The sequence below is a fragment of the Neomonachus schauinslandi genome, chromosome 11, assembly GCF_002201575.2.
Source record: "Neomonachus schauinslandi chromosome 11, ASM220157v2, whole genome shotgun sequence".
Lineage (NCBI taxonomy): Eukaryota > Metazoa > Chordata > Mammalia > Carnivora > Phocidae > Neomonachus > Neomonachus schauinslandi.
The window spans coordinates 1,022,869-1,050,722 of record NC_058413.1 but is presented as its reverse complement, the minus strand read 5'-3'; the positions used below and the strand labels follow the sequence as shown (position 1 = coordinate 1,050,722).

The window sequence follows — 27,854 nt, the reverse complement described above, 5'->3', positions numbered from 1 at the left end:
ATGTCAGACTCTGGCTTTCCTCTCACTTTCTGGAACTCCCATACCTGATGCCTTCCTCCTCATCTCAGAGAAGAAAACAGCACTTCCAATTAGAGGGGAACGTGCTGTGCGGGAGCAGGCAGAGGGGGAGGGGACCAGGGTCCCTTTTCCCAGCACGGCCTCGGCCTTCCCTTCTGCACCTGTCAGGGCCGGGCCTGTCCCAGGCCCCACATCCACAACAGGATGTGGACGGTGCTCGGCCACAGGGTGGCTGCCGGCAGTGCTCTCGTGTGGATGGAGTTCTGGGGGTTTCTGACCCTCATGCTCCTATTAACGGGGTAACCCAGGTGCCACTGGCTTTGCCTTGTGAGGCTATTGGGCCAGCTCGGTACCTCCTGGCGCCCTGTGTCCTCCCTAGACCTGCGCTGTGCAGTGCTCTTGGGCTGTATTGTGCAGGGCTGTGAGGGGCAGGCTGACCCTTCAGCTGACTGACTGGGGCGACCTATGTGCCTGGGGGTGCTGTGGGGGAGAGCTCGTCCCCACCCCCCTTTGGCTCCTCGGCCTGTGCCTGTCTCAGAGTAACCCCATCTCTGGAAGCTTCCCTCTGTGCTTCCACGATGTAGAGGTGGCCTTCTGTTTCTCTCTGGCATTTTTCTAATGAAAGGCTGTTGCTTCTACTTCAGTGTTTCGGGGTGGGGGGCAAGCTTGCCAGTGTTTTTGCTGAAGTCCCTGCAGGGAGTAAGGGCACTGGGAGGGGCCGGGCACAGGCAGCATCTCACTGGGCTCTGCTCCCCTCCCATGTGGCCTCTGAGCCTCCTTCCTGGACTGAGCCTGGGCTAAATCTTGCAGCCCAGGCTTTTATACCAGTGGGGAGGGCGGGGCGACGTGGCAGGACCCACAGTGCCCTATTCTTAGGCAGGCTGGGCTGCATGCCTGCTGGGCTTGTAAAGGCTAGGGGGTGAAGAGAGGCGGTCACCTGTCCCCTGCCTTGAGCATACTGGCCTTCCTGAGCCCATGCACTCTCCCCGGGGGAGTCAGCGCTGGTGCGCCTGCCCCTTGTCTGTAAACACCACGTCTGGCACTCGCCTGGGCTCTGAGGTGGGCAGGGGAGGGCTGGGGCACATGGGCTTTGCTGCTCTAAACAGAGTGGTGCTGTTGAGTCAGTGGGTCTCAGCCAGCCTGCCACGAGCAGGCCGCCTTGCTTATGCCCTGGCCAGCGGGCGCTTGTCTTGGCAGATGCCAGTGTGCGGGTCAGGAGGGAAGACTTGCCAGAGGTGCCTGCCACGTGGCCTGGACGCCCCTGCCCTCTGTGGTCAGCGGTGGCCAGGGGCCAGGCAGGATGACTAGGCAGGCTTCAACAGCCACTTTCATTGTTTGGAGCTTGGCTTGACTTGAACTTGGAACAGAACGATTTTGGTGGTGTGGTGGTGCATTTCTCTGCTTTCTGGATGTGTGCTAATATCCTGGCGCCCAGCCCTGTGTGGGCCACAGCCTACCTCCTCTTCCCATCCAGGCGGCTCTTTCGGCCGGACCTCACACCTGCTCCCTGGTGACCTGGTAATCCATGGCTGCCCTGGTGCTGGGCTCCGGGAGAGCACTTGACCTCCAGCCTGACCCCTGCATGTCTTCCTCGCCTCCCACCCAGAGGTTCTTCCCTGACCACCTCAGCCTGGTTTACAGGGGTGTTGGGCAAGTGTGTGAGGAATGCAGGGTGAGCCCCGCTTGGCCATGGGCCCAGGCCTGGCCCCAGCTCTCCTCCAACCCCTGTGTCTACATTTTTGCCTTGCCCGAGCAGCTTTGGCCCCCACCCAGACGCCAGTACCCGGGTGAGCCTTGGAAGGGGCTCCTGTTTTCCGTGGCCAGTGTGCATAGGAAACAGGTATCCTGTGTTGGGCATTTCCTCTCTTTGGTGTGAGATGCAGCAGTGGTGGGTTTGGGGCTTTCTCCCTCCTTCCTCTCTCTGCTGCTGGGGCTGGAGGGGAGCAGCGCAGCTGTGACAAGGCCACCCGGGGCCAGCTCTCTGCTCGGACAGCTGCTTTCCTTTCCAGATGTGCGCGTCCCCTCTTGGGGGGTGGGGGTGGTTCAGAGCAAGGGCTCTGGAGCAGACTCCCTGTGTCAGATCTCTGTCCCAGGGGATGTCCAGACACCTGGAGGGCGAGCGCACCGTGCTGGGGAGGCTGCTGTTGCTGCGGACTTGTACGCAGGCATCACCCCCAGACACGGCGTCGCCCCTCGTGGCAGAGGCAGTGGGAATGGGCTGGGGACGCTGAGTCCCAGGGCTCCAGTGGCTTGTTCTTTGCTGTCCTTCTCCTCTTGTGTGCACGGGGCTCCTGGCCCAGCAAGGTCTCGGGGAAGCCTGTGAAGGCTCTTTCTACCCAGCTCAGGGTGCACCAAGTTAGGGCCTAGTGGCCTGGCGCGTGCTGAGCCACGTCATGGGTCCTGGCCACTTGTGTGCAGGGGCACCTGCCTAAGTGGACCTGGCCCACTGTGGGTGGGATTGTGCCTCTGTCCTCTGTCCTGGACAGTGTGGAGCGGGGACCTCGGGCCGCAGGGCACTGGGTCAGCCCCTGCTCCAGTGGCCCTGACCACAGGAAACCTGCCCCGAAGCCAGCCACCACCTCCCAGCCCAAAGCCCACTTCCTCTCCTGTCTCAGTCCTCCTACTCCCACTGCTGATGAGGTTCCCCAAGTGCTCTCTGCTTGGTTCCAGCCTGGCTTTAGTTGTGTGACGACTCAAGCTTTCCCTCTTTCTGAACCCACGTGGGTGGTGACCGCCACGACATCGGCTGTCCGAAAGAACAGAAGTAGCATTCTTCGGATCCCTCCCTAGCCGGTTCCATTAATGGGGGCAGCAAACTCCCTGCCACAGAAGGTTTGCTTACATTCCAGGGGAGGAGCCTGGTGCGGTGGATGGGCCCTGCCTGGCCATGCGTGCTGTTGGGGGGCTGCTGGGCCCCTGGGTGCGGCCGTGGGGAGGGTGTCGCTGGGGGTTGGCTGGCTGGCAGCTTCTCTCCAGGCCTCACCGGCTGCTGGGCGGGTGGGACCTTCCCCTAGCGTGGGCAGAGCCACTGGTGCTTGTGCAGAAAGGGGCTGAGAAGACGGGGCCGCTGCCCAGTGTACAGACAGGGCGTCACAAACACTCCGTGTGAATAGTTCGTCACCACGTAGCGCGTGGGGAGAGCAAAGTTGCAAGTGTGTCTGCTTGTGGCTTTCAGACGAATAGACCACATTGCCGCCCACGATGTCCCGGAACCGGAAAGGGGCAGCATGCAGAGGCCCTCGCGGCCCTTCCCGTCCGCACCCCCTGACTCTAGATTGTGCGCCGTGTGTCTGAGACCCCACAGCGCCCCCCCCCCCCCCCCCCCGGTCTGTGGCTTCCTGCAGTCTCCACTGTGTGGGACTCGAGGTTGGTGTCCCAGGCAGGAGCTCCTCCTTCCCTGTTGGCACATGGTGTTCTTTGTGTGTGCGTGCCTCCGATCAGTGAAGAGCACATATTTACATTCGTCAGGACTCGCCAGTCTGAAGTGTGCACTTTGATGTGCTCTGACAGACGTGTGCCGCTGTCGGACCCTCTCCCCCCACAGTGACGATATGGAACATTCGATGCCCCTCTGCCGCACCCTTGGCCACCACTGCCCTTCTCCCCAGCACGGTTGTTTTGTTCTTGCTACGATTCGTGTCCACGGGATCGCAGAGTGTCGAGTGTTTGGGCTCTGCCTCTCTCATGGCACTGATGCTTTGAGATCCGTCGGGTTGTTGTGTGTATCTGTACTGCGGTCCTTGTCGTGGCTGAGCTGTAGCCCCTTCCGCAGATAAGACACAGTTTGCTTAGCCGCCTGCCGTTGTTGGCATCTGGGTCGCTTTCAGCAGTTGGCAATCGCCACCAGCGCTGCCGTGAACCGTCCCGATCCCGTCTTCGTCTCTCCCGCAGAGGCCGTAGACCTTCTGGGTCGCATGGGAGGTGCACGCGTGAGCGGGGAGGACTGCATTGCTCCTGAAGCTCCCGCCCCTTCCGCTCCCGCCAGCAGCGCTCGCCTCTCAGTGGCCTCTTCAGCCCTCGTAAGCACATGGACCCCCCAGCCTGTGGGAGTGGGGTGCTGCCTTGTGGTTTCCCTGCTGACTGATGCTGAGCGGCTGCTCACGTGCTTCTCAGCCCTCCTTTCCTTCTTTGTGGAAAGTGTCTTCTCAAATCCCTTGCCCACTTCTTAATGGGGTAGTTTGTCTTTCTATTTTAGAGTTTTGAGAGTGCTTTATCTGTTGTGGACGAAAGTCCTGTGTCGCTTTGCAGTTTGCTCATCCTCTCTTCCAGTCTGTGGCTTGTCCTTTCATTGCCTTACTGGTGTCTTCTGAGACGCAAATATCCTTAACTTTTGGTGATGTCCAGCTCATCCGTCATTGTCTTCTAGGGACTGCGCTGGCTGTTCTCCGTGTGACACTGAGGTCTTGCTCCTGCTGTTTCCCAGAAGACTTTCCAAGCTGGCCCGTGCTCCTTTCTGTGTGTCATGCAAGCTCCCGGGGAGCCAGGGTCAGGCAGGCAGGGTGCCAGGCTGGGTGCGCGCACCTGTCTGTCTCTGTGTCCTTCTCAAGGTAGCAGGTGTGCACACAGCGAAGCTGGGAGGCAAGGGGAGAGGAGTTCTGACACCAGCCGTTTCACTGCGTATGCTTTTGGGCTTTATGGATCCATTCTCTGAAACTGTTTTTTGCACCCTCTTTGGATGTGGATATACCGGCAATGGAAACACTTGAGCCAGCCAGGAGCCTGGTTGCCAGGTCCCTTGTCTTTACAGAGACATCAGGGCTCATCCAGTGTTTTGAAATTTTTATTTATTTATTTATTTATTTTCAAGGTTTTATTTATTTACTTGACAGACAGAGTGAGAGAGGGAACACAAGCAGGGGGAGTGGGAGAGGGAGAAGCAGGCCTCCCGCCGAGCAGGGAGCCCGATGTGGGGCTCGATCCCAGGACCCCGGGGTCATGATCTGAGCTGAAGGCAGATGCTCAACTGACTGAGCCACCCAGGCGCCCCTGAAAATTTTACTGCTTCTTGTGCCAGTTTGACAGAAATGCCAGGAAAGCAGACAGAGGGTAGGGTGAAGTTAGCATGGTAGTGACCCTTCATCTCAGCTGGAAGGCTGTCAGGAGCATGTCCTCATGCCAGAGGCATCAGTCATCGAACTCTGTCTGCAGGTTGTGTTAAGAGCTCCCTGGGAAGATGACAAGATGAAGTCATAGCCAGTGAAACAGTTCATGGGAGAAGTGAGAAAGTGCTTGCGTCCTCACCGTGTTCCTGGTGCTGGGACACGGCCATTCACAAATCTGGTGGTGCCCGGCTTTCCCGATGTGAGTCCTGGTGTGGCCATGGGGGGGAGGGGCATGACCAGTAAGCTGTGTGCTAGCAGAGAGCGAGGAGAACAGTGGGGGTTGACTGTGGTGGCGAGGGGCGGCGCCTCTGGGAGCTGACGAGTGAGAACCCGAAAGATCAGGAGAAGGAGTCGAGGGAGGGCAGGAGTGCCTCAGCCATGAGGTGCCTGTGAGCTCCTGCTCTTAATGGCGTGGTCAGGGGCTGGCGTGGCCCAGCAGTGCAGGGGTCACGGCTGGGGAGGTGAGGGCAGGAGCCTTAGGAAGAAAGGAGCACAGTTGCCTAGTGGTCCCGTGTGTGCACGCACACACACATACTTGTATACGTGTGCACGCACAACTTACATAGATCCATACATACAACTGCCCCCATACACACTCACACAATTCACATGTAATGCACACCCACCTACATACACTCACATTCGTACGTGTGTACACACACAACTCATGCAGTCACACACACATACAAGTATACACTCACACGCATACAGAACTCACGTGTAATCATATACACGCATACACACACATAGTCACAGATACACACTTGGGCACACATGTGCAAATATATATACACTGCTTTGCAATATGTGGCCTCTGGAGGAGTCCACCTCTGGATTCCAGACTCTTGGAGGAGTCCAGGAGTCCCACTCCACGTATGGGCTGGACAGTCCAGACTCTTGTCTTACATAGAGAAAAGCAGTAGACACAGTGGATTAATGGCTGGAAAGCTTTCTTGGTCCACTCGATTGGGGGTTTGCGGAGACATTTTTGTGTTCATGCACCTGGCATCTGCCCTGTATAATGTCTTTAAGGGGTTTGTATGGATCTTCTTCATCGTGGGTTTTCTGGGCGTAAAAGGGGTATGAAGGTATCCACTCTGGTCGCCTCACTGGGTTAGGAGGACCTGTTGAGATCATGCACGTGGGGCAGTGCCCGGAGAGTTCTGGTGTGCAGATGTTCTGTTGTTTTGCCTGGGCTCCTTCTGGGAGCCAGCATTATGCCAGCTGTTCTGGATTTAAAAATAGTGATAATCCTGTCTCTGGCCTTCCAGGCCTCTGAGGGGGTTCGGGGCTCTCCACCGTTGCTGTTCAGTGCCGTACAGGTTCTCTCACCCAGGATGCCAGCGTGCCCTGAACTATATATATCGTGACTCGCCTTGTTTCCGAGAGGGCAGGCAGGGTCACAGGTCTGGAGCAGCGGGAGAGGGCGTCAGAGGAGCTGCTCCCAGGGCCCGTCCCTTCTCTGAACCCTGCTCCCTCCTTCCAGCAGGCCTAGGCCAGCCTGTGCCCCAGGAGACACTGGGGAGAAGCCCCCACTCTTTCCCTGCTCGAGGGCCCCTTTCTGTGCAGTGGTGTCTATGCCTCCAGCTGCTGACGGTGGGATCTGCCTGCTTCGAAGGCCGCTGCGGTCTGTAGAACCAAGGTCCAAGGCAGAATGCGTGTTTTCTGAAATACCCAGCTCCTCTCTCTCCCTGAGAGGTGCCTCCTTTCCTACAGGCCCTTTGATAACCAGGAAGGAGGGAGTGCCGCCTGTCCGAAAGGTCTGGTGAGCAGGCGCTTCTTTCTTGTGGGGCTGCAGTCGGTGGCAGCCCGTTCTGGATTTCTTCCTGAGAGTGCTCCCTCCAAGCGCGAGGCTTGTGAGGAATGGTCCTCGCCAGCCAGGCTCGTCAGGTGGGGCCTCTTCTCCTGCCGGGTGCAGCCCTCACTTGGGAACAAAGCAGTGGGACAGCAAGGAGGCAGCTCTGGTGGCTCGGTGCCCCTGGCCTGGGTGGCCTGAGACGTCTGAGTGTGAGAAGGTACTCCACCTGTGGAGGGGCTCACCCGCCTTTGGAACCGCACAGGGCTGGCCACGTCTAGGCGGTGCTGGCTGAGCGCGCCCTCGTGCTCTGGGGGCCTTGCTCCGCTGGCCAGTGCCTGGACAGGTTGCTGCATCCCTGTCTTCAGGGCTGGACGGGGCTCTTGTCAGGGCCGCTGGACCAAGCCGAGGGTTCCGTGCCTCCACACATCGGCAGACAGATGTCACCTGAGGTGACAGTTCCAGCACTATGGTCACCCAGGGCCTCTGGGCGGCTCTGTGGCAGCCTGGGGGCAGCCCTGTTAGCTGAGCCCTGCACTTGCATCCGCTCCTGTCCTCTGCCTCTCTCCTGTTGCCATGCCCCAGGCCGCCTGCCAGCCCATCCCAGACTGGCCGTCCCGCCTTCTCCACACAGGTCAGGCCTCTGCTCATGGCTCTCCCACTCGCATCCTTCAGGGGTTCCCACATGCCTCAGGCACAGTTCAGACCTCAGCCTCGCTGCCCCCTGTCTCTTTAGCCCTCTCCACATGGCTCTCCTCTGCACACTGTCCTTTCCAGGGGTCTGCATGGGCTACTCCCTGCACAGATTCTTCTTTTCCTTGCCCTCCTGACTCCTCTTCCCTCAGCCCTCACCCATCTGGACCCTTGCCCACAGCATGTTGGGGTCGGGTGCTCATGTGTGCTCGGGGCTAGGTGAGCTCACTCACTGCCCCACTCAGAGCTCCGCTAGGCGCTGGTGCACCTTTATGGAGTGAGTGAAGGGCATGGATGTGCAGAGCCTGTGAGTGTGGACAGTGTGCCTCTCTCTCTCTCTCTCTCACGTACCACACGTAAGCCGTGCGCACTCCTTGGACAGGCTCCCTGAGGAAGTGGTCCCGTTTGCTAGGGAGCAGTACTCTGGCCTGAGGCTGCATTGTGGGTGTGGAGGAGCCAGGGGGGGCCTCAGCAAGCCCACTGCCACCATGCAGTAACGCTCCGCTCGGTGCTTAGGGCACCCTCAGCCTGGCCACGTGTCTGCTGCCTGTAGTAGGTGTTGGCTCATGGAGAGCGCGCCAGGGGTCAGAATGCCAGTGTTCACAAATGTGAGCCCCCCACCCCCAGGAGCTCGCAGGGCATGTTGGGGGTGAAGCCACCTTCCCCACATTGGCAAGCAGCACACATGCTGTCCTGTCCAAGTCACTGTGCAGTTAAAGGGGTGTGCGGACACCTAGGAGGCTGCCGCTTACGCCTGGATTCTTCTGGGGCTGAATGTCAGGTCTTCCTCCCTGTGGCAGTCACCCAAGGCTCCCGGCTGTGGCAGTCCTGTGGAGGACAGGCTTTCATGGTGGCCTGCAAGGCCTCAGGTTGGTGGCGGGCAGAATGCACACGCGTGGGTCTGTGTGCAGTTGGGGGGGATTGGGGTTTTCGGTGGCAGACAGCAGAGCGCTGATGGGGTGCGGGTCTTCTCCAGAATGACCACATCAGAAAGACCTTTTTCTGTCCTCGCTTCCGTATTTAACAGCGGGCTGGCCGGCGCGCCCCTCTCCACACATGTTCTTTTTGTGCCCCCCGTGTGCCAGGCACGCTCTCCGGGTATGGAACGTAGCGCTGAGGAAGCAGCACGCACCCCAGCCCCCCGATCTGGCATTTCCTGGGAGCGGGCAGAGCCAGCCACGCATTTCTGTGCGGCTCAGCCCAGCCCGGCACAGACTGGCCCTCTGTCCACACTTGTGGGAGGGGAGGGGGGGAGGGTGGCGCCCACCCAGCACCCTCGCTCCCTCCTGGCGTCCAGCACATTTGCAGACAGAGTCACTGTTCTGTCGTGGCCGCCCCGTGTGTCCCATCATGGAGGGAGCAGCGAGCACGCACAGGCCCCTGGCCAGGGCCTGGATGCTGCGCCAGGGGACATCTGCATGGTGCTGGCGCCATGTGGCGGTGCCCTTGGGGCGCCTGGGCCCTGCTGCTCCGGGCCTGGTGAGGCACTGGGGGCGGAGGCAACCTGCAGGAGCCAGGAGAGGGGCCGGGCTCCTGGCCGAGCACCGGGAGGAGGCAGGGGCAGCACGCAGCTGTGCTGGCAGGACGCAGGGGTGGGGTGGGGGGGCTGGCTGCGTGTCGCAGTGCCTGACCCAGAGCAGGAATCACGGGCACTTAACGCCTCCGGCCTTGGGCCTTCTGCTGCCTTCAGCTGGAGTCAGCTTACTTCAGATGGACAGTACACCTTTCCCCTGAGGACCCTGGCCCCAGGCAGGCGCTGTGGCCCGCGGGTGTCCTTCTGCATCAGCCCTCTTGTGGGGCGACATGGTGTTTTAGGGGATGTGGCTCCCTTCCAGGCAGGTGCGTGTGTTTAGAGTTGCCATCCAGCCTCGTGTGGGTGAGTGAGCACCCGGGCAGCATCCTGGGACAGAGAGAACAGACCGGAGGGGCACGGGAGGGAGGAGGGAGACCCGTCGGCCACTGCCGTCCTGCAGTGAGAGCAAGGGGGGCTTCCGCCAGGGCGGCCGGGCTGATGCGCTCTAGATAGCCCGGAGGCCTGCTGGCGGACGGGTGTGGCGGGAGCCGGGAGAGTGGAGCACGCGTCTCCTGAGGAGCCAGGAGGGGCCACGCTGGAAGGGCAGGCTGAGTGTACGGTGCCCGTCAGCATGGGACGGGAGCTGCCAAGGTCTGCCGGCCGTACCTGACACACACTGGCCTGTACGTGTTCCCGTGCGTGTGCACAGCCAACAGCCACAGGGCCCTCTCCACAGTCAAGGAAGGGGACCCACCCATCAGCCCCTTCCAGGCAACCCCGTCATGCTTCTCTCGTTACGGATTAGTGACATTTTGCGGCCGCTTAGTGAGTGAAATCCCCTCAGCGTGAGTTTGCCATTGCCCACATTGTTGTGTGTGTCGGGAGGTTGTCGTCCGTGTCCTCGGGTGGGACTCTGGCACAGGCAGGCCTAGCCGGTCCATCTCTCCACCTGCCGGGAGCCGTGGGGGCTGTTTCCCCACGTGCGCACAGGTCTGTGTACAGACACACGCCTTCTCTTCCCTGGAGGGTCTGGGTCGAACGACACGTACATTGAACATTTTAAGGAACTGCTGAGCCGTGTTGTGCGGCGATCACGCCCCCGACCCCGGTGCCAGCTGCGAGTGGGAGTCCCGGAGTTCGCCCCTGGTCAGCCCCGGGCGCGTGCCCGCAGGCTCCACAGTCGTGGCCCTTCGAGGGGAGCGAGGCCGTGGCTCGTGTGGTTTTACGCCACCTTTCCTCGGGACCTAATGACCTCCAGCGCTTCATCTGTGCCAACTCTGCTCCTGCGGTGAGGGGGGTCTGCTGAGACCGCTTGCCTGTTTCCTACTGGGTTTGGTCTTCTTGTTGAGTCATGGGGGGCATTAAACCTTCTAGATGCAAGTCCTCTGTCAGACATGTGCTTTAAGAGGGTGTCCCTCGGCCTGCAGCTTGTCCCCAAGCGGCTTGCTGGGCGGTGTGGGCTCACAGGGGGTGGGGGGCTGCTCCTTGCTTCAGAGCCTTTTCCCAGTTTACATTTTGGGAAGCCTCTCTTGCCGCGTCTTCAGGTTCATTCGTCCTTGCTCTTGCTGCGTTCGGTTGGCTGTTAATCCTACCCAGAAATTCAGTTTGGATCTTTTTTTTTTTTTTTTGAAGATTTTATTTATTTATTTGAGGGAGAGAGAATGAGAGAGAGAGCACATGAGAGGGGGGAGGGTCAGAGGGAGAAGCAGACTCCCCCCCGAGCAGGGAGCCCGATGCGGGACTTGATCCAGGGAGTCCAGGATCATGACCTGAGCCGAAGGCAGTCACCCAACCAACTGAGCCGCCCAGGTGCCCTCAATTTGGATCTTTTTTTTTTTTTTTTTTAATGTTTTTTTTTTTTATTCATGAGAGTCCGAGAGAGAGAGAGAGAGGCAGGGGCAGTGGGAGAAGCAGGCTCCCCGCCTAGCAGGGAGCCCGATGCGGGACTCGATCCCAGGAACCCGGGATCATGACCTGAGCCGAAGTCAGACGCTTAACCACCTGAGCCACCCAGGCGCCCCTCAATTTGGATCTTAAAGCAAGTTTTCCCTGTCTCTCCCTAACATGCTCAGTGTTTCCTGCAGCTTCTGGAGCAGGTGGGGACACAGCTGTGCTGAGCTTCGCATGTTGTCTTCATCTTCTGTCATCTGGCCATTTTGGGGTCCTTTTCCATCGATTGCTTGACTCTTAACAATGGGTTGCATTTTCCTCCTTCCTTGAAGGCTTGGCATTCCCGACTAGATGAAAGACCATGTGAGCTCTGCCTTTTTTGGTCTGCATGTTTTTGTACGTTTATAGCTATTCCTGAGCTGTGTTGCTTGGACTCCTTTTGGAAACGGTTGCTCATCTTCAGTTCTTGTCTGTGTTCTTCATTTGCTGGGGTTATGGCGCTGTTCCACAGAGAGCTAATGCTTCTCACTGCTGATGCACACCTTCTTGAGTATTACATCTGACACCATGGGCCAAGTTTTTCCACTCTGACCAGTGGCGAAGGGACTCCTTCCAGCCCCCACGTGAGCCTCGAGGACTGTCCCTCCACCCCTCCCAGGTGGCTCATACCACCCCTCAGTAGTTCCCTTACAAACACAGCCCAGCCAGTGCTCGGCCAAGGACCCCCTGGGGCCCTGAACACATCCGTGCAGCTCTCTCCTCTTGGGTGCCCTGCCCCTCAACCTCTAGCTGCTCTGGCCTCCCCAGCCTCCCAGTGGGAGACTGGTCAACTCAGGGTCCCACTGGGCTTCTCCCTGTGGTGCAGGCTTACCTTGTCAGCTCCCGTCCCCAGGGTCACTGTGCTCTATTGTCTGGGGTCTTGAAAGCCGTCACACATTTTATCCAGTGTCCTGTTGTTTCAAGCAGGAGGTAAAGTCCGGTCCCTGTTACTGCACCTTGACCAGGGTGGATGCCCTGATTGGAAGTTCTGTTTTGAGGACCTTCTGGTTTGAAAGGTGTGCACACTTAGCAAAACCGAGTGAGGTTTGAAATTGCTTTTATTTCCCCAGACTTGCTTTCTTCAGTGTGTGAAAGCAGTGGGCCCTTTGGTGGCAGAGAAAGGCAGCCCTTGGCATGGGAAAGCCCTGTTTCTGTTCGCTCCTTTGGTGTGATGTGTGTGTTTGGGGGTGGGGTGCACACTGGCTGCCCTGTGGTCCCACTGAGCTTCCAGCCACGTCCCCCGGCCACGCGGTGATCATAGTGCCAGGCCTGGTGGGACCTCCGGCTTCCCCCCCCGCCACAGCACAGGGCCACCATGGAGCACCTGCCCAAGTCAGGACTGCTGGGTTTCCAGAAGCTCCTGGAACACACGTGCAGAGCAAGACTTGACTTGCGACCCACCCAGGTTAGAGGGACAACTCCAGAGGGTACTCGTCTCCCTCGTGCCTCCTCTGGAGGAATGGAAGTCCCCACCCAGGCCAAGCAGAGGTGGGCCTGGGTGTGAGGAGACAGGACAGGGTCTCGGCAGCAGAGACATGCCTCCCTCCCTCCTGCTGGGCAGTTCTGGGGAAGTCAGGATAGTCACCACTAGTTGTTCTTAGACTTTGCTTTAAAAGTATGAGTTTGCCCCACACAGTGCCCCCTTCCATTTGTTGTGAAAGCCAGTGGTGTCACTGGCCAAGTGCAGATGCCTGGAGGGGTCCAGGGAGCACCCTCACCCCTGCCACGTGCCTGTGTGCCCACGTCCCCCTAGAAGGCCCCACGTGCAGAGCCAGAAGCCCTTGCTGTCCGTGCAGATGCGAGGAGGAAGACATGCTTTCCGTCACCGTGGACAAGAGTGTGGCACTCCTGACCTGGCAGAGCGGTGCCTCTGTTGGTTATCCAGGGTTGTCGCTGTGGACCTGATTTCTCGCACACCAGTTCACACTCGCATGGGCTCTGCTGTACCGTGTGTGACATCATAATGCACTGCGGCCCAGGGCTTGACCGTTCCAAGGCAGCCCCCGCGCACTGAGGGAGGGTGCTGCCAAGGACGCCATGAGCCCGGGTGTTGACGAGCAAGCCTGTCTCTTGGCTGGAGGCTGGATTCATGTCCAGATTTTAAATGAGGAGTGTGTAGTTAAGGGTGAGGTTTCAGTGGGCATGTGGGCTCTAAGCTCTGTTCCGCATTCACACCCAGTAAGACCCTAATCTTCCTGTTCTCTTCCCTTCACCCCATCACCCAAGCTACTCTGAAGCAAATTCTGGAGCCGTGACAGGACAGGACTGCTTTTCCTTAAACAGAGAGCATTTTGTTATCATATCAAAGCAGCAGTCCTTGTAATAACATTACATATCCAATCAGTGTTCATGGATTCAAGGAAAGTCCGTATGTTGCAGTTCGATGACAGGTTTTATAATTCTTTTTTAGCTTTGTATTTTGAAATGATTATAAACTCACAAGAAATTGCAAAAGCAGCCCAGAGAATCCAGTGTCCCATTCCGCCAGCCCCTGCGTGGTGACACCGCACACAACTGCGGTGTAAGAGGGTGACGTTGGCACAGCACTGTTGACTAGGTTGCAGACTTGACTCGGCGAGTCTCTCAGTCCGCAGGCCCTGCGCCGTCTCTGTTCTCCCTGTGGGCCCGTGGAGGAGACCCAGCAGCTTTGCCTGTGCTGCTTCGCAGCCACCCCGTGGGAGAGTTCAGCACATTCCTCCGTGTGTCCTGTAAGTTGTCAGCTATCCCGAGACACTAGTTGGTTGGAGTTCTTCTTCTTTGGGGGTAAGACTCCTCGGCGGGGGTGGTGTCCCTCCAGTCGGAGGCTTGTGCTTCTCGGGCTGTCTGTGACTTGCTTGCGGACTCTCGACCGCTGCCCAGAATCACTCCTTTGTTGGCATTACAAAGGCCCCATCGCAGCCTCCCTTGCCCGCTGGTCAGATGGAATACTTGCGTAAGGAAAACCTTTCCCTCCTCAACTAAGCAGGCTCCTTGAGGAGCGGGACAAGTGCTCACTCTGTCCTTTCATTGACTGTCCTTCAGAATAGGCTTTGGTTCTTTGCCATCCTCCAAAGGTAAACAACGAAGTGTTTTTGTGAAGAAAAGTACCGTTAGACAAAGGTTTGAACACCTCTGTTTCAAGGGTTGGGTTGTTGTCCTTCCCTGTATCCTTAAATTGCCCCACCCTTGGCCATGGAATGTCTTCAGGCTAGCTCTGAGTCATGGTGACGGTGATCCTCCTGGCGTCAGACACCGTTGCAGTCCTTTCCCCTGACAGCAGGGTACACACCTGGAATCCGTGCTCGGGAACCCGCCTGGCTGCCACAGGGGCAGCGACGTGTAGAGGCCACAGTCTGGACATCAGGTGTGCTCTCCGCTTCTGAGCTGGTTATGTTTTCTTGGCCTTCTCGGTGGACAGAGGTAGAAAAGGTGTGAGTGTAGAGGACCCGTGAGTTCTTCTGGGTCCTTCAAATCCAGGTTTAGGACCTCCCCTTCATCTGCATCTCCACACCTCAAAGCCTGTTCTCAGCCATACCAACCCCCTGTGCCCATTCCACGCCAACCATACCCACAAGAGGAGCACAGAAAGCAAAAACCCCGCGAGCGGGAGCACGTGCAGGGTGGACCCTCCCGCACACTCAGCGGGAAAGGAAGCCGGTGCAGCAGCCGTGGAAAACGGCGTGGCGGTTCTCAAACAGCTGAAAATGGAGTGATCGTGTGTTCCAGTGATTCCTCCTCTAGGTATTGACCCAGAGAACCGAAAGCAGGGACGCGAGTGGATGCTTGCACACCCACGTCCACAGCCGCTGACACAGGGAAGCAGCCCAAGCGTCGTCGACGGACGAGCGGATAAACGTGGTCCATCCACACACCGGACCGTCACTCAGCCTGAACACGGAGGGACACGCTGACACCTGCCAGAGCGTGGATGGACCTGGGGGACGTGATGCTGAGTGAGACAGGCCAGACACAGAGGGACAAGTACTGTAGGATTCCCCCCACGTGAGGTCCTTAGAGTCTCCAGATTCACAGGGAACAGAGTGGAGGGTGGGCGCCGGGGGAGGGGCGGGGGTCGGTGACTCAGGGGGACAGAGAGTGGACGGTGGGCACTGGGGCCAGGGGAGAGATGGGGGTCGGTGACTCGGGGACAGAGAGTGGACGGTGGGCGCCGGGGGAGGACGGGGGTCGGTGACTCAGGGGGACAGAGAGTGGACGGTGGGCGCCGGGGCCGGGGGAGGGATGAGGGTCGGTATTTCATGAGGATAGTTTCCGTTTGGGAAGATGGGAAGTTCTGGAGACCATTGGTGAGGACAGCTGTACAACATTGTGAATGTGCTTAACGCCCCTGAGCTGGGCTCTTAGAGATGGTGAAGACAGGTACGTTTATGTGTATTTTGCCACAATAAAAAAAGATTGTTTAGAAATGTTGATCTTTTAAATAAATTCAAAATGGATGAAAGATCTAAATGTGAGACAGGAACCATCAAAATCCTAGAGGAGAACATAGGCAGCAGCCTCTGTGACCTCATCTCTAGGAACTTCTTACTAGACATGTCACTGGAGGCAAGGAAAATAAAAGCAAAAATGAACTATTTTTTTTTTTTTAAGGATTTTTAAATTTATTTATCTGACAGAGAGAGAGAGACAGCGAGAGCAGGAACACAAGCAGGGGGAGTGGGAGAGGCAGAAGCAGGCTTCCCGCCGAGCAGGGAGCCCGATATGGGACTCGATCCCAGGACTCCGGGATCATGACTTGAGCCGAAGGCAGACGCTTAACGACTGAGCCACTCAGGCGCCCCGCAAAAATGAACTATTGAGTTTTCAAGATAAAAGCTTCTGCACAGCGAAGGAAACAATCAGCAGAACTAAAAGGCAGCCTACGGATGAGAGAAGATATTTGCAAATGACATACGGGATAAAGGATTAATATCTAAAATCTGTGAAGAACTTACCAAACTCAACACCCAAAAAACAAATAATCCAGTTAAGAAACGGGCAGAAGACATGAATAGACACTTTTCCAGAGAAGACATCCAGATGGCCAATAGACACCGGAAAGGATGCTCAACTTCACTCATCATCAGGGAAATACAAATCAAAACCACACTGAGATACCACCTCACACCAGTCAGAATGGCTAAAATGAACAACACGAACAACATGTGTTGGAGAGGATGTGGAGAAAGGGGAACCCTCTTACACTGTTGGTGGGAATGCAAACTGGTGCAGCCACTCCAGAAAACAGTATGGAGGTTCCTCAAAAAGTTGAAAATAGAGCTACCCTATGACCCAGCAATCGCACCACTAGGTATTCACCCAGAGGTTCCAAAAATAAAGCTTTGAAGGGGCTCATGCACCCCAATGTTCATAGCAGCATTATCAACAATAACCGAACTATGGAAACAGTCCAAGTCTCTATCCACTGATGAATGGATAAGGAAGATGTAGTGTGTGTGTGTGTATTTACATGGAATAATACTCAGCCATCAAAAAGAATGAAATCTTGCCATTTGCAATGACTTGGATGGAACTAGAGAGGTTTTATTTTTTTATTTTTATTTTTTAAGATTTTATTTATTTATTTGACAGAGAGCACAAGTAGGCAGAAAGGCAGGCAGAGGAAGAGGGAGAAGCAGGCTCTCCGCTGAGCAGGGAGCCGGACGTGGGGCTCGATCCCAGGACCCCAGGATCATGACCCGAGCCGAAGGCAGCCACTTAACCGACTGAGCCACCCAGGCACCCCGAGGTTTTATTTTTTTAGATTGTATTCATTTATTTATTTGAGAGAGAAAGCATGCACCCCTGGGCGGGAGGAGGATCAGAGGGAGAGGGACAAGCAGACTCAGAGTTGAACACAGAGCCTGAATCAGAGCTCTGAGGGTATTATGCTAAGTGAAATACATCAGTCAGAGAAGGACAATGATCATATGATCTCATTCATATGTGGAGTGTAAGAAACAAAACAGATGAGCATAGGGGAAGGAAAAAAAAGAGAAAGAGAAGGAAGTCGACCATAGGAGAGCTTGTTCACCCACGTGCCAGCTTCACTGCAGTGTCCGGCTGGTGGGGCCGGGAGGACCTGAGAACTGGCATTTCGGGCAGGCTCCCAGATGCTGCTGCTGCTAGTCTGGGAGCAGCTTGAGAAGCTGTGATGGAAGTGCAGAGAGGCCTGGTGGGCACCATGGGGCCTGAGCTCCTGTCTGCACCTGCACGCAGGCTTGTTCACCTCTGCAGGATCAACGTGTGCGGCCGGGTGATTCTTGGGGTGGGGGGGGGCGGGGGCGCTGCCCTGGCCTTGGCCCACGTCTCCAGATATTACCCAATGTTCCCTGGGGTAGTATCACCCCCAGCTGAGAACTTAGACTTGAAAGACACTTTGGATAGATGAGAAGTCTTCGGCTCCCCTTTCCTTTCCTTGTGCCTCTTTGACCACACTTAGCTGTCTTAGCTCAGGCCACCAGAACGGAACACTACAGATGGGTAACATAGACAACACCCCTTTAGTCTCACGGTTCTGGAGTCGGACATCAGGGTCCTGGCTGATTTGGGTGTGTTGGGGGGCCGGGGGGGTGGAGATCCCTTTCTCTCCTTTTAAGGTCACCAATCCCATCGTGGGGCCCACCTTCATGATGTCATTCACCCCTCATCACCTCCCAGAGGCCACGCGCCCAGACACCACCCCACTGGCAGGACCTAAGTGTAGGAATTGAGGGGTGGGGGACACACACGCATTCTGTCTGTAACAACAGCCTTCTGACGGAAAGCATCACTCGGAGTCTGATGAAAATACAGCTTCCCTGGCAAGCTCTAGTGGTTTTCTGGAAGGATTTTTCAGTGTCCCAAGTGCACTGATTGATGGTGAGTCCTCCGTGGGCAGCTGTGCTTTGATGGGGGCCCGTTCACTGTGCAGTGTCGAGTCTTTCAGTTCATCTACTGCTTTCACTAAAATGCTTTATCTTCCTTTATAAAAACTTTGTTTTTTAAAATTGGTGTATAATTTACAGACAGTATAATGCACAGATCTCAAGTGTACAGTTAGCTGAGTCTTGACAGATGTGAACACCCTGTGCTTTACACCCCCAAGCCCAGAAAATTCTGTCCTCACCGTTTCCCTGCTGCTCCCCTCCTGAGAGGCAACCACCATTCTGATTTCTTTTCGTCAAAGATCAACCTCACCTTTTCTAGAACTTCATATAAATGGAACTGTATGGACCTACGATTTTCTTTCTGGCCTTTTTTTTCTCAGCATGATGTCTGTGAGGTTGAGCACATGATGCGTCTTATCAGTGATGTTCGGCGTTTGATCGCTGAGTAGTATTCGTTGTATGAATAGACCGTAATCAGCCTGTTCTTCTGTTGGTGGACTTTGGGGTTGTTTGCAGTGTTTGCTGTTGCAGTAGTGCTGCTGGGAACATTCTTGTGTGCCTTTGTGAGAACGTCGGCTTCGTTTCTCTTGGGTAAATACGTAGGCTCTGACTTGCTGGTTCATAGCGTAGATGACACGTTTATGACAAACTTCCGACTCTTTTCTCAAGTAGTTGTGCTGTTGTCTACTCTCACCAGCAGTGTGTCAGAGTGTTGGTTGTTTTGCCTTCTTACCCACACTTGGGTTCTTAGTGTGTTTAATTTTAGCCAGCCTAGTGGAATCTCTTCGGAGATGGATCTAATCTGCATTTCCGTACCGACCAGTGATGCTGAGCAGTTTCTCTTGTGTTTATCTGCTATTCCAATAGCTTCCTTGGTAAGGTGTGCTGGTCTTTTGCCCCATGGGGCTTGAAGTCACAACCCCGAGATCAAGACCCTGAGCTGAGATCAAGAGTCAGACACTTAACCGACTGAGCCACCCAGGTGCCCCTTAACTTTAGATTTTTTTTGTGGCTGCCTTTTTCCAGTTGAGAATGTCCCCTTCTATTACTTTTTTGCTGGGAGTGTATATGAACATTTTGCCACGTACTGTTTCTACATCTAATTGAGATGATCATCTTTTCCCCTTTAGTCTGTTAATATGGTGAATTATATTGACTGGTTTTCAAATGTTAGCTAAGCTTAGATTCCGGGGACGAACCTCTCTTGGTTATGATCTGCTACTCCTTTTATATATTGCTGGATTTGTTTTGCTAATATTTTCTTAGGGAGTTTTACATCTGTGTTCATGGATGATATTCTGTAATTTATCTTATCCTGTGGTGTTCTTATTTGGCCTCATTAAATTAGCTGGGTGGTGTTTCCTCATCTGTTTTCTGGGAAAATTTTTGTAAGAATGGTATTCTTTCTTTTTTTTTTGAGAGAGAGAAAGAGAGAGTGCCCAAGTGGTGGGAGGAGAGGGAGAAGGAGAGCAAACCCTCAAGCACACTCCCAGCTGAGTGAAGAGCCTGATGCATGGCTTGATCCCATGACCCTGAGATCATGACATGAGCTGAAACAAGAGTCAGACGCTTAACCGACTGAGCCACCCAGGCGCCCCAGGTATTATTTCGTCTATGTATTTGGTAGAATTCACTCATAAAGCCACCTGCTTTTGGCATTTCCTTGTAGAAAGGTTCTTAATTATAAATTCAGATTTTCTATTTTTTCTTGTGTCCGTTTTGGTAACTTACGTTTGTAAAAGAACTTGTCTGTCTCATTATTGTCAGCATTCAGTGGTCTACTGCCTGTCAATCCTTGAATCATCCAATGTATTTATTCTTGTGGTTTTAAAGTCTGTTACTTATAGCATCTTTGTTGTGTCTGGGTCTGTTTCTTTTGTCTCTTATTTTCCTGGTTGTGGGTAACGTTTTTTGCTCCTTCACATACATGTGTGCATGTGTGTGCGCTCGTTAGACATTGTGGTGGCAAGTGTTATTAAAGCTCTGGTTTTCATTGTCCTTCCTTAAAGAGTCTGTGGTTATTGCAGTGTGCAGTTCATTTGCTGTTGGTTCAGCAGGAACCCTTTGAGGCTTGGTGAAGCCTGATGAGGGCAGGTCTAGAGAAACCTTCCCCTGGGGCTGCTGTAGCCCTGTTCTGGCGTGGCTTTCAGTGGAGGTCCTGTGGAGCCTCAGTGGAGTGCCCTCTCTCTCTCTACTCTGGGAGTGGCAGTGCCTGTCTTCTGCCCTGACAGCCTCCACAGCTCCCCATAGCTGCTCTTTGCCAGGCCTTCGGAGGGGCCCTGCATGCCCCCATCCGAGTAGTTGGCCAGAGGCTTAACTGGCTCTGTCCTTCTTTCTGGCATCCCTTCTCTGGGCAGCCCAGCTCGTCTGGTTCACTGCCCTGCACATTACAGCAGCCCCAGCTTTGATCCTTGCCTCCATCTGAGACTGCAGGGCCTGCGCAGGCTTCGCCTTCCCACACCCCAGCCTCCAGCAGGCAGTGGATTGCTGCTCACCCTTGGGTTCCCTGCTCTTGGGCACTGTCCTGAACCACAGTGTGTTGTCCAGCATCTGAAACCCATTGCTTTGTGTATTTCACCCAGTTAGTAGATGCTGGTAGTGGAGGTCAGCCCGGGACCTGTCACCCTGTCATCATGCAAGTGAATGTCTCTTCGTTCCTTTTTTATCTAAAAAACTCCTCCTTTCCATCCTGTGTTTCCTGCCATGTTGGCTTTGTGTTCCTTCTGATTTAGCCTGCATTTCAGGGGCTCTCATTTCTGGTTCCTCTTTTGAGTTATTTTGCCTCCCTCTTCAAATCTTTAAGTCATTTAATTTCTGAGATTGCCTAATTTGTTGGGCTATAGTTTTCATCTGTCTTGTGCATGTGTCTTTCTGGGGTTTTTTGGTTGTCAGTGGAGGGCGTATTGTGTCTTGTTCTCTTCTATTTCGTTGGACTCAGCCACGAAGCTTTTCCTGTGTGCTTTTTGTTTTTTTTTTTAATATTTTATTTATTTGACAGAGAGACAGCGAGAGAGGGAACACAAGCAGGGGGAGTGGGAGAGGGAGAAGCAGGCCTCCTGCCAAGCAGGGAGCCCGATGCGGGGCTCGATCCCAGGACCCTGGGATCATGACCTGAGCCAAAGGCAGACACTTAACGACTGAGCCACCCAGGCGCCCCTTCCCATTTGCTTTTAAGCTGTCCTTGCGCTTGCCTGCACCATTAATAAAGGTGCTGGGCCCATTTGCTTTGCTGCCTTCACAGCGTGGAGCTCCCCTGCCATGGTTTTGACTAAGTGATTCAGACCCTGGTGGCTCCTCAGAGGTGTCTCCCTGTTGGAGGGGGGTAGGTCATAGACAAGCCAGGGGAGCAGGCTGGAGTGATCCACGGGTGACGGATCTGTCGGGGGCATGGTGCACAGGGTTATGCAGATACAGATGGGCACAGAGATGGGGATTCAGGTGTATCCTGACGCACGCGCGTCTCCCTGCCTGCTCTGTCAGCAGAGAGGACCGAGGAGAGTACCACCCAGCAGCCGAGTGTCAGGTTTTCATCTCCAATAGAAGGGACCAGGGCTTCCTGGAGAAACAGCTGGTTCTGATGCCAGGGCAGGCAGTGGAACAAGGTGAGCCTGGAGCGACCTTCTAGTGCTCTGCTGCGGCCCCCGCAGGCTGGTCCTCCCCTCCCGGGGACTCTGCATCTCACCTGCCAGGGGCTGTGTGGTCATCCCGTTAGCGCCTCTCCCCTGGGCAGCAGCACGTGAGTCATGCTGACTCCCAGGGTGGCCCCGGAGACACTGTCCTGCCAGGACAGAAGGGGCCTTTTTTGTCCTGCCTCCCAGGTGGCCGGAGCGCTGTTGCGGGCAGAGGCTGCCTTGTGCTGTTGCACGTTGATCTGTCCTTTCGGTGGCTCCGGGGTGGTCCCTGCAGAGTAGGGTAGAGCTTGGACGGATGAGAAGGTCAGTAGGGCCCTTTGTGGGATGTGGCCTTCGGGGGTGGGGGGCAGAGCTGATCCTGGGCATATGGGTGCAGGGGCCTGGCAGACCTCTGGCTGTGCTCTGTGCTGGGCGGGGCTTCGCAAGGAGCGTGGGGACGGGCTGACACGGTCCCTGTGGTCAGAACTGAAACCAGGGCTGAGCAGAGCACCATCCTCTTGGAGACGTTTCATTTTTCAGTCCTTCATGGCCTCCTGTGTCTACAACAGCTGCAAAGAGGGCCTTGGGCGCTCAGCTTCTTGTACCCCCACAGGAAGGCGTTGTGGGGCTGCCCTCCAAGAGCGGTCTTTGCCCAGTTCCAGCTCAGTGCCTGCTCGGGGCGCCCTGGGAGCCAGCCAGCCTTACCTGTCCACGGCTGCCCCAGGGTAGGTGTGCTGCCAGCCCATGTCCGTGCTCTGCAGGTGCGTGGCCAGCCTGTCTGCGCCCGGCTAGCCTCCAGCCCACCCCCTGCCGGTTTCTCGTCTCAGCTGGGCTGGGCTCGGGCAAGGGCTGTGTGCTGGCCGCCCCGAGCTCCTGGGGCAGCGCTGCTTCCTGCTCTGTGGTACCACCCCGGGGCCTTGCTGATGGGTCCTTCCCAAAGCTGGTGTCCGTGTCCTCGGCAGTGGCCTTAACCCCATACAGTGCCCGCAAGGCGCCACTTTGAAAAGGCGACTGAGACGCTCCCTCATGTACCCAGACTTGGCCAGCCTTTGCCTGTAAAGGAGCAGCTGTTTGTCTCTGCCAGGCCGGAGCCCTTCTTTCTTCCCCTGCTGTCCTCATTGGCTGGTCTCCTGGAGGGAAGGAGCGAGGGAGGGGAGGAAGGAGGGAGCGGCTATCTGGTGCCCTGGCTCCCACTTTCCTGCCCCATCTCTGCACTGCCCCACCATGCTTGGAGATCACAGCAGTCTCCCCACAGACCGAGCTCTGCTCAGCCAGCCCCCCAAAACTGGACTCAGCTGCAAAATGGTGCTCCAGGCAGTCGGCCAAGTGCTCAGGTGAACCGGGCAGGGGACGGTGGGGGTGGTCTGACTGTCCCTGGTTCCTACCCCAGGTCAGCCTGGGGAGGAATGGCTGTAATTGCCGCGCCTCCCAGCTAAGGTCCTGGCGGTGTACAGCTGCTGGGGGTGGGGGGCTGGATTTGGCCAGGAACTTCGTTTGGAGCCGGGTTTTCCCTAAATGCCTGCACTTCTGTTGCTTGTGGGAGGGAGCTCGTGCTCCTTGAGGGAGTGCGGCCCTGGAGGATCTGGATGAGAACAGGGGGCCCACCGGGGACCCATCTCCCTCTTCGTGGTTAACCACTTTTGTGGCCACGGCAGTCCTGCCTTGCCCTCTCCCAAGCCTGCCAGGGCGGCAGGGTGTGTGTCCCGTTGTCCCCAAGTGGGATGACCGGAGCCTATCCAGGAGTGGCCTTGTCCAGAGACCTGACATGGGCCATAGCTGTGGGGCTGGGGGCTGCCAGAAAAGCCACTTCTGACAGCTTTTTTAACTTCTTTTTTGACCTGCAGAGGGGTCTAGAGAAACTCACTCCAGTGCCGGTTCTGTGAGTAGAAGCCTGCTTCAGGCTCTGGGTAGAGCGAGTGCGGCCTGCTGGTGGGAGGGTGTGGGGGCGGCGGGCCGCAGCAGCAGGCCGGCTGACCCCAAAGATGGGCTCCGAGGGGCGCCGGACACCCGTGCTCGCAGGAGTCAGGAGCACAGGCAGAGCCTGCGTCACACTGTAGACTCAGATCTGGCTTCCTTCAGTATGAACATCTTGCACTTGCCTGAGACTTCAGTGGGTCATCATTTTTAAAATTGAAAGTGAATGTCTCTTGCTTTTCCAATTGTAGCCAAAGTAAGCAGGCCTCTTGGTGTGATGGTCTGAGGGGAAGCCAGGCCCAGCTGGTGGTCGGCGTGGAGTGACGGAGGCCGTTCTGGAGCCTGTCTGTGGGCACCTCTGGTTTCTGCCTGTCTCTTCCATGGGGTCCTTCCCCACGGCCGGTCACCTGCGTGCCGCATGGGAGGACTCACAGTGAATTCTAAGTGGAAACCAGAGATCCCACCTGTTAGCTGGCCAAAGCTGTCCTTTCGTAATGTTAGGGTGTGAGATTTAGAATGGCCGGCAAGGTGTGGGTGCTCTGCTCCAGGCCTTTGGTTCAAACCAGGAACGATGACCGTCATGGGAGTGTGTAGGGAACCGTGGGTGCGTGCACTGTGCGTGAGGGCACGTCTGTGCGTGTGTGTGTGGTGGGAGAGAGCCGAATGCTGACGCGGGTTCTGCAGAAGGCAGAGGCAAGACCGACCCGGCCGAGCACCGGCGTGCCGCTGTGGGAGACTGGAGGCCCAGGCCCTCCTTACTGGGGGAATCTGAGAGGACTTCACGACAGAGGTGACTTCTCGGCCCAGCGTCAGAGGAAGAGCGCTTACTTCACCGATGGAGAAGTGAAAGTAAAATTCGAACTCTGAGCATCGTGGCCACATTGTGGCTCCAGTTGTGGGTCAGACAGCTCGCAACAGCGCCTGACACGCGTGGACGTTGGGTCCACGGTGTCTGCGTACTTTTCTCAGTCTGCCTTGGCTTCTTCCGTCTTGGTGGGTCTCATTTTATAGGGGACACAAAGGCTTATGAAAGCATGCATTGTTTGGGGGTGCTGACCGCAGGGCAGTTAAACCAGGAGGAGAAATGACCTGCTCGTCCCTCTCCACAGCATCCGGCTGGCCGTAGTCCGTGGGGAGTTGCTGAGGGTCCCATGGGGGGTCCTCCTAGCTTTTGGTTTCCGAGGCTCTGCGACAGGAGGGACTACAGTGACACCTGTGCTAGGAGTGGCAAGAACGCGATGCAGGTGGGGCGCCTCCACATGCCAGGTGGTCGTCAGGCCCCGCTCCAGGCCCGCTGCATCAGAAACTTGGGGGTTGGGAGTGCTGCCAAGCCCTGGTGTTTTCACTCGGCCCGGGCTTGAGGGAGATGTCTGGCCCTGGTGGTGGGCCCAAGTGTGCCCTGACCACCCCGGTGACAGGGCTGTCACTGAAATCCCTGCGGAGCCTGTGCTCTCCTCAGTGTCCTAGGAAGGAGGTCAGGAGGAGCCTGGACTTCGGGCCCTGCTGCCCCCTGGGAGCAGGTGGGTCCTGTGCACACGGGACCCACGGGCCGCTCTTGCTGCACCCAGCACGCCACCCCAGATAGTTGCGCTGGTCAGGCCTGGGCCCGGGAGCTCCCTCCTGCGTTAGCCTGCTGTGGGGAGCGGTGGGCTGCACCCGGGAGGGTGGGCACCCTCAGACGCCCTCTCCACGGGCCCTTCCTTTCCCAGACCACCACCAGCACAGGCTCTGTTTCCGTGGGAGCACTTCCTGTGGGGCCTCTGCGTGCCGTGGGCCCACTGTTCACGCATCCGTGGTTCCTCACAACCCTGCTCCCCCACCCCCGGATCTTTGGTCTCCATCCCATGAGGCTGCCTCCGGACGGGGCCGCCCTGTCACTGCCCACCTCCTCCACGGTCAGCTTGACTCCCCTTGACTTCCTGCATCTGCCCTGCCTCATTCCTGGCCAGAACCGCAGCTGTCCTGGGATGCTAGCATCCGGTGAGCACCGCAGGGGCCAGACGGGGGGTGGACAGAAGGCTGAGCAGGACTCTGAGGAAGTGGGGGGGGGGGGGGCCCCCGTCTATCCTGCCCGTTTCTTCTCCTGGTTCGGTGCGCCCCCCGCTGGGCGCAGCTGACCCTGTTCTGTGCCTGGAGACCACCAGCCCCTTGCTTCAGCAAGGCAAGGCCTTGAGGAGGCGTCTGTGTTCTGAACCTGACAGTTACTGACTGCTCCCTGACAGCCACACGTCTGCCCGTGGGGGCCAGCTCTTGGTGGGGAGCATCAGCGTGGGGCACTCAAGTGTTTCCAGGCGTTCCTGGGCAGGTGCATCCCTCACAGAGTGTCTGCGTCCCTAGGGGAGACTGCTCTCCTGGGGCTGACTGTCGGGCAGGCATCCCTCCCCACCCTTGTGTCCCCTTGCTCGGCGTGGATGGGTTGCATGTCGGTGCCGGCTCACACTGAGCAACTGAGGGGCCTTCTGGGTGGGACTGGTGGTGTGACATTGGACAGAAAGTGTGTCAGGCCAAGCATGTGTGGGGTCTGGGGACTCCTGTGGAGGTGGTAAGGGCGTCAGAAGCAGGGGAGGGTGAGGAGACAGTAGGAAGATGTTCTTGGTGGAGCCTGGGCCCCTCCCAAATGGGTGTCCCGGCCTTGGAGCCCACCCGTCAGACCAGGAGAGCATGTAGGGTTCTGTTGGAGGTTCTCTGCATGTGCCTGTAGCCATACACCGCCCCCCCCCCCCCCGCCCCGCAAGGTGCCAGCAGGCCCTGTGGCAGGCCTCAGCCTTGTGTCCACCCTCTGGTCCCTTCAGTGCAGCTCCATGCCAGGGACTCCACCTTTTGCTGCCGCTGTGGGGTGTCCCAGCAAGCAGTGTAGGGGGAGAGCCAGAGAGGAGGAGCTCAGGCGTGTGGCCCCTGGGCAGCCCTCTGGGCCTTGGCTGGACAGAACCTGCTCCAGAGCTCGGTGCCTGTGGGGCGGGGGCGCAGGGTCTTGTGTCCTCCATCCGTGTGGCCACAGGGACGGTGTTACGTAGCCTGTTCCACCTGGAAGCCACAGGGCGTTTTCTGAAAGCTCGGCTTTGTTGCTGCTGGTGGCAGAGGAGCGGGACTGGGCCAGGGCCACGTCTGCCACCCAGAGGGGCCAAGTGGCTTGGCAGTGGCCAGGACAGAACTGGGGTGGGAGGGACCCGTGTGGCTGGGCTTGCGGGACCACTTCCACACAGGGGCCCTGGCTTGTACCTTGTCCTGCCGCCTTTGGGTCAGTGCCCATCATTGCTGCCTGCCTGTGGGACTGAAGGAAAGAGGACCCCATGACCAGGCTCCACAGACTTCTGCTCTGCCGGGCCTGGCACAGGGGTCATCCCAAATTGCACGGCGGTCCAGGGGTCCCAGGCCTGCCCTGGATGATGGGGACAGGGGAGCTCAGGGGAACCAGCTTGGAGAAGTCGAGCTTGGCGGGCCTGGTGTGCACCTGCCTGTTTGGCCAGTTTGTTGCAGGACAACAGGTGCGGACAGCAGCAGGGGAGAAGGGTGAGGAGGCTGAGGCCTTCTGACCACACACACGTCGCAGCCCACATCCTCCCGCGGCTGCCTGCCTGGCCCTTGGAGAGTCGGCCCAAAGGGGCTCCCAGTCTCCCCTGGAAATGGACTTGCCAGCACGAGGGTGCCACACCCTTCCTCAGGCAGCATCCCCAAGGGGGCCTGTGTGTCACCCCGGGCACGTCTTGCACCAAGCCAGTTCCTGCTGCTGCTCCACTAACAGCTGCCCCTGGGCTGGTTCTGATGTGTGGTCCTCATCACTGGGTGACGTGGCTCCTGGACAACAGGCCCCCACGGGCCCCATCCCTACACGTGTGGTCATAGGACCCTCTAGACCCCGAAGCTGAGGCCCAGCATGTGTGGCCAGCTCAGGGGTGGTCCTAGCCAGGTGTGAGTCAGGGTGAGGCAGGGGCGGGTGTCAGACTGGGCCTGGATGCAGTGGAGAACCTGCCCAGCAGACGGACACTTGGTGGGGGGTGAGCAGAGCAGAACCAGGGCAGGCTGAACGTGTGTCCCGTGGGCTGGTCCCTCATGCCTGGGGCTGTAGGCACAGGACATCTTCCAGGCAACGTCAGGCTTTCTGACAGGTCGGCGTGTGACTCAGTAGCAGAGACCAGGGTCAGGAGAAGGGCAGGGGGCAGGGAGCGAGACGGCCTGCCCACCCATTTCCTGGTGGAGCATCTGAGGGCATCAGCAGAGCCCCTGGGCTCCCTGAGCCCTCCCATGCTCTGGGGAAGGGTGGGAGCCTCGCTGTCTTGGGCCAAGGGACCACAGGTCCCTGAGAAGCGTGTGTCCACACTTGTCCCCAGGGAACAGCCTCCCCCCACCACCAGCCAAGGGGACCCCTGAAGTGCTCACTGCAGTTGTGTATGTAACAGAGATCAAGAGAGACAGAGACATCCATGCCTTTGCTCC

The 27,854-nt window shown here is 57.2% G+C and overlaps 2 protein-coding genes across 4 annotated transcripts in view; one reads left to right on the top strand and one right to left on the bottom strand.

Moving 5' to 3' along the window:
• Nucleotides 1-27,854, bottom strand: part of TSPAN4 (tetraspanin 4) — a 559,204-nt gene that overhangs the window by 88,584 nt on the left and 442,766 nt on the right. The window lies entirely within an intron of this gene.
• Nucleotides 1-27,854, top strand: part of MOB2 (MOB kinase activator 2) — a 77,749-nt gene that overhangs the window by 37,274 nt on the left and 12,621 nt on the right. The window contains exon 1 of one of the 2 annotated variants that reach the window (XM_044919674.1): nucleotides 22,731-22,840. The exons of the other annotated variant lie outside the window; for it this stretch is intronic. Coding sequence (XP_044775609.1) covers nucleotides 22,731-22,840 — 110 coding nt within the window. Of the gene's footprint in view, nucleotides 1-22,730; nucleotides 22,841-27,854 lie in introns of those variants that run through there. 2 annotated transcript variants of the gene reach the window in all.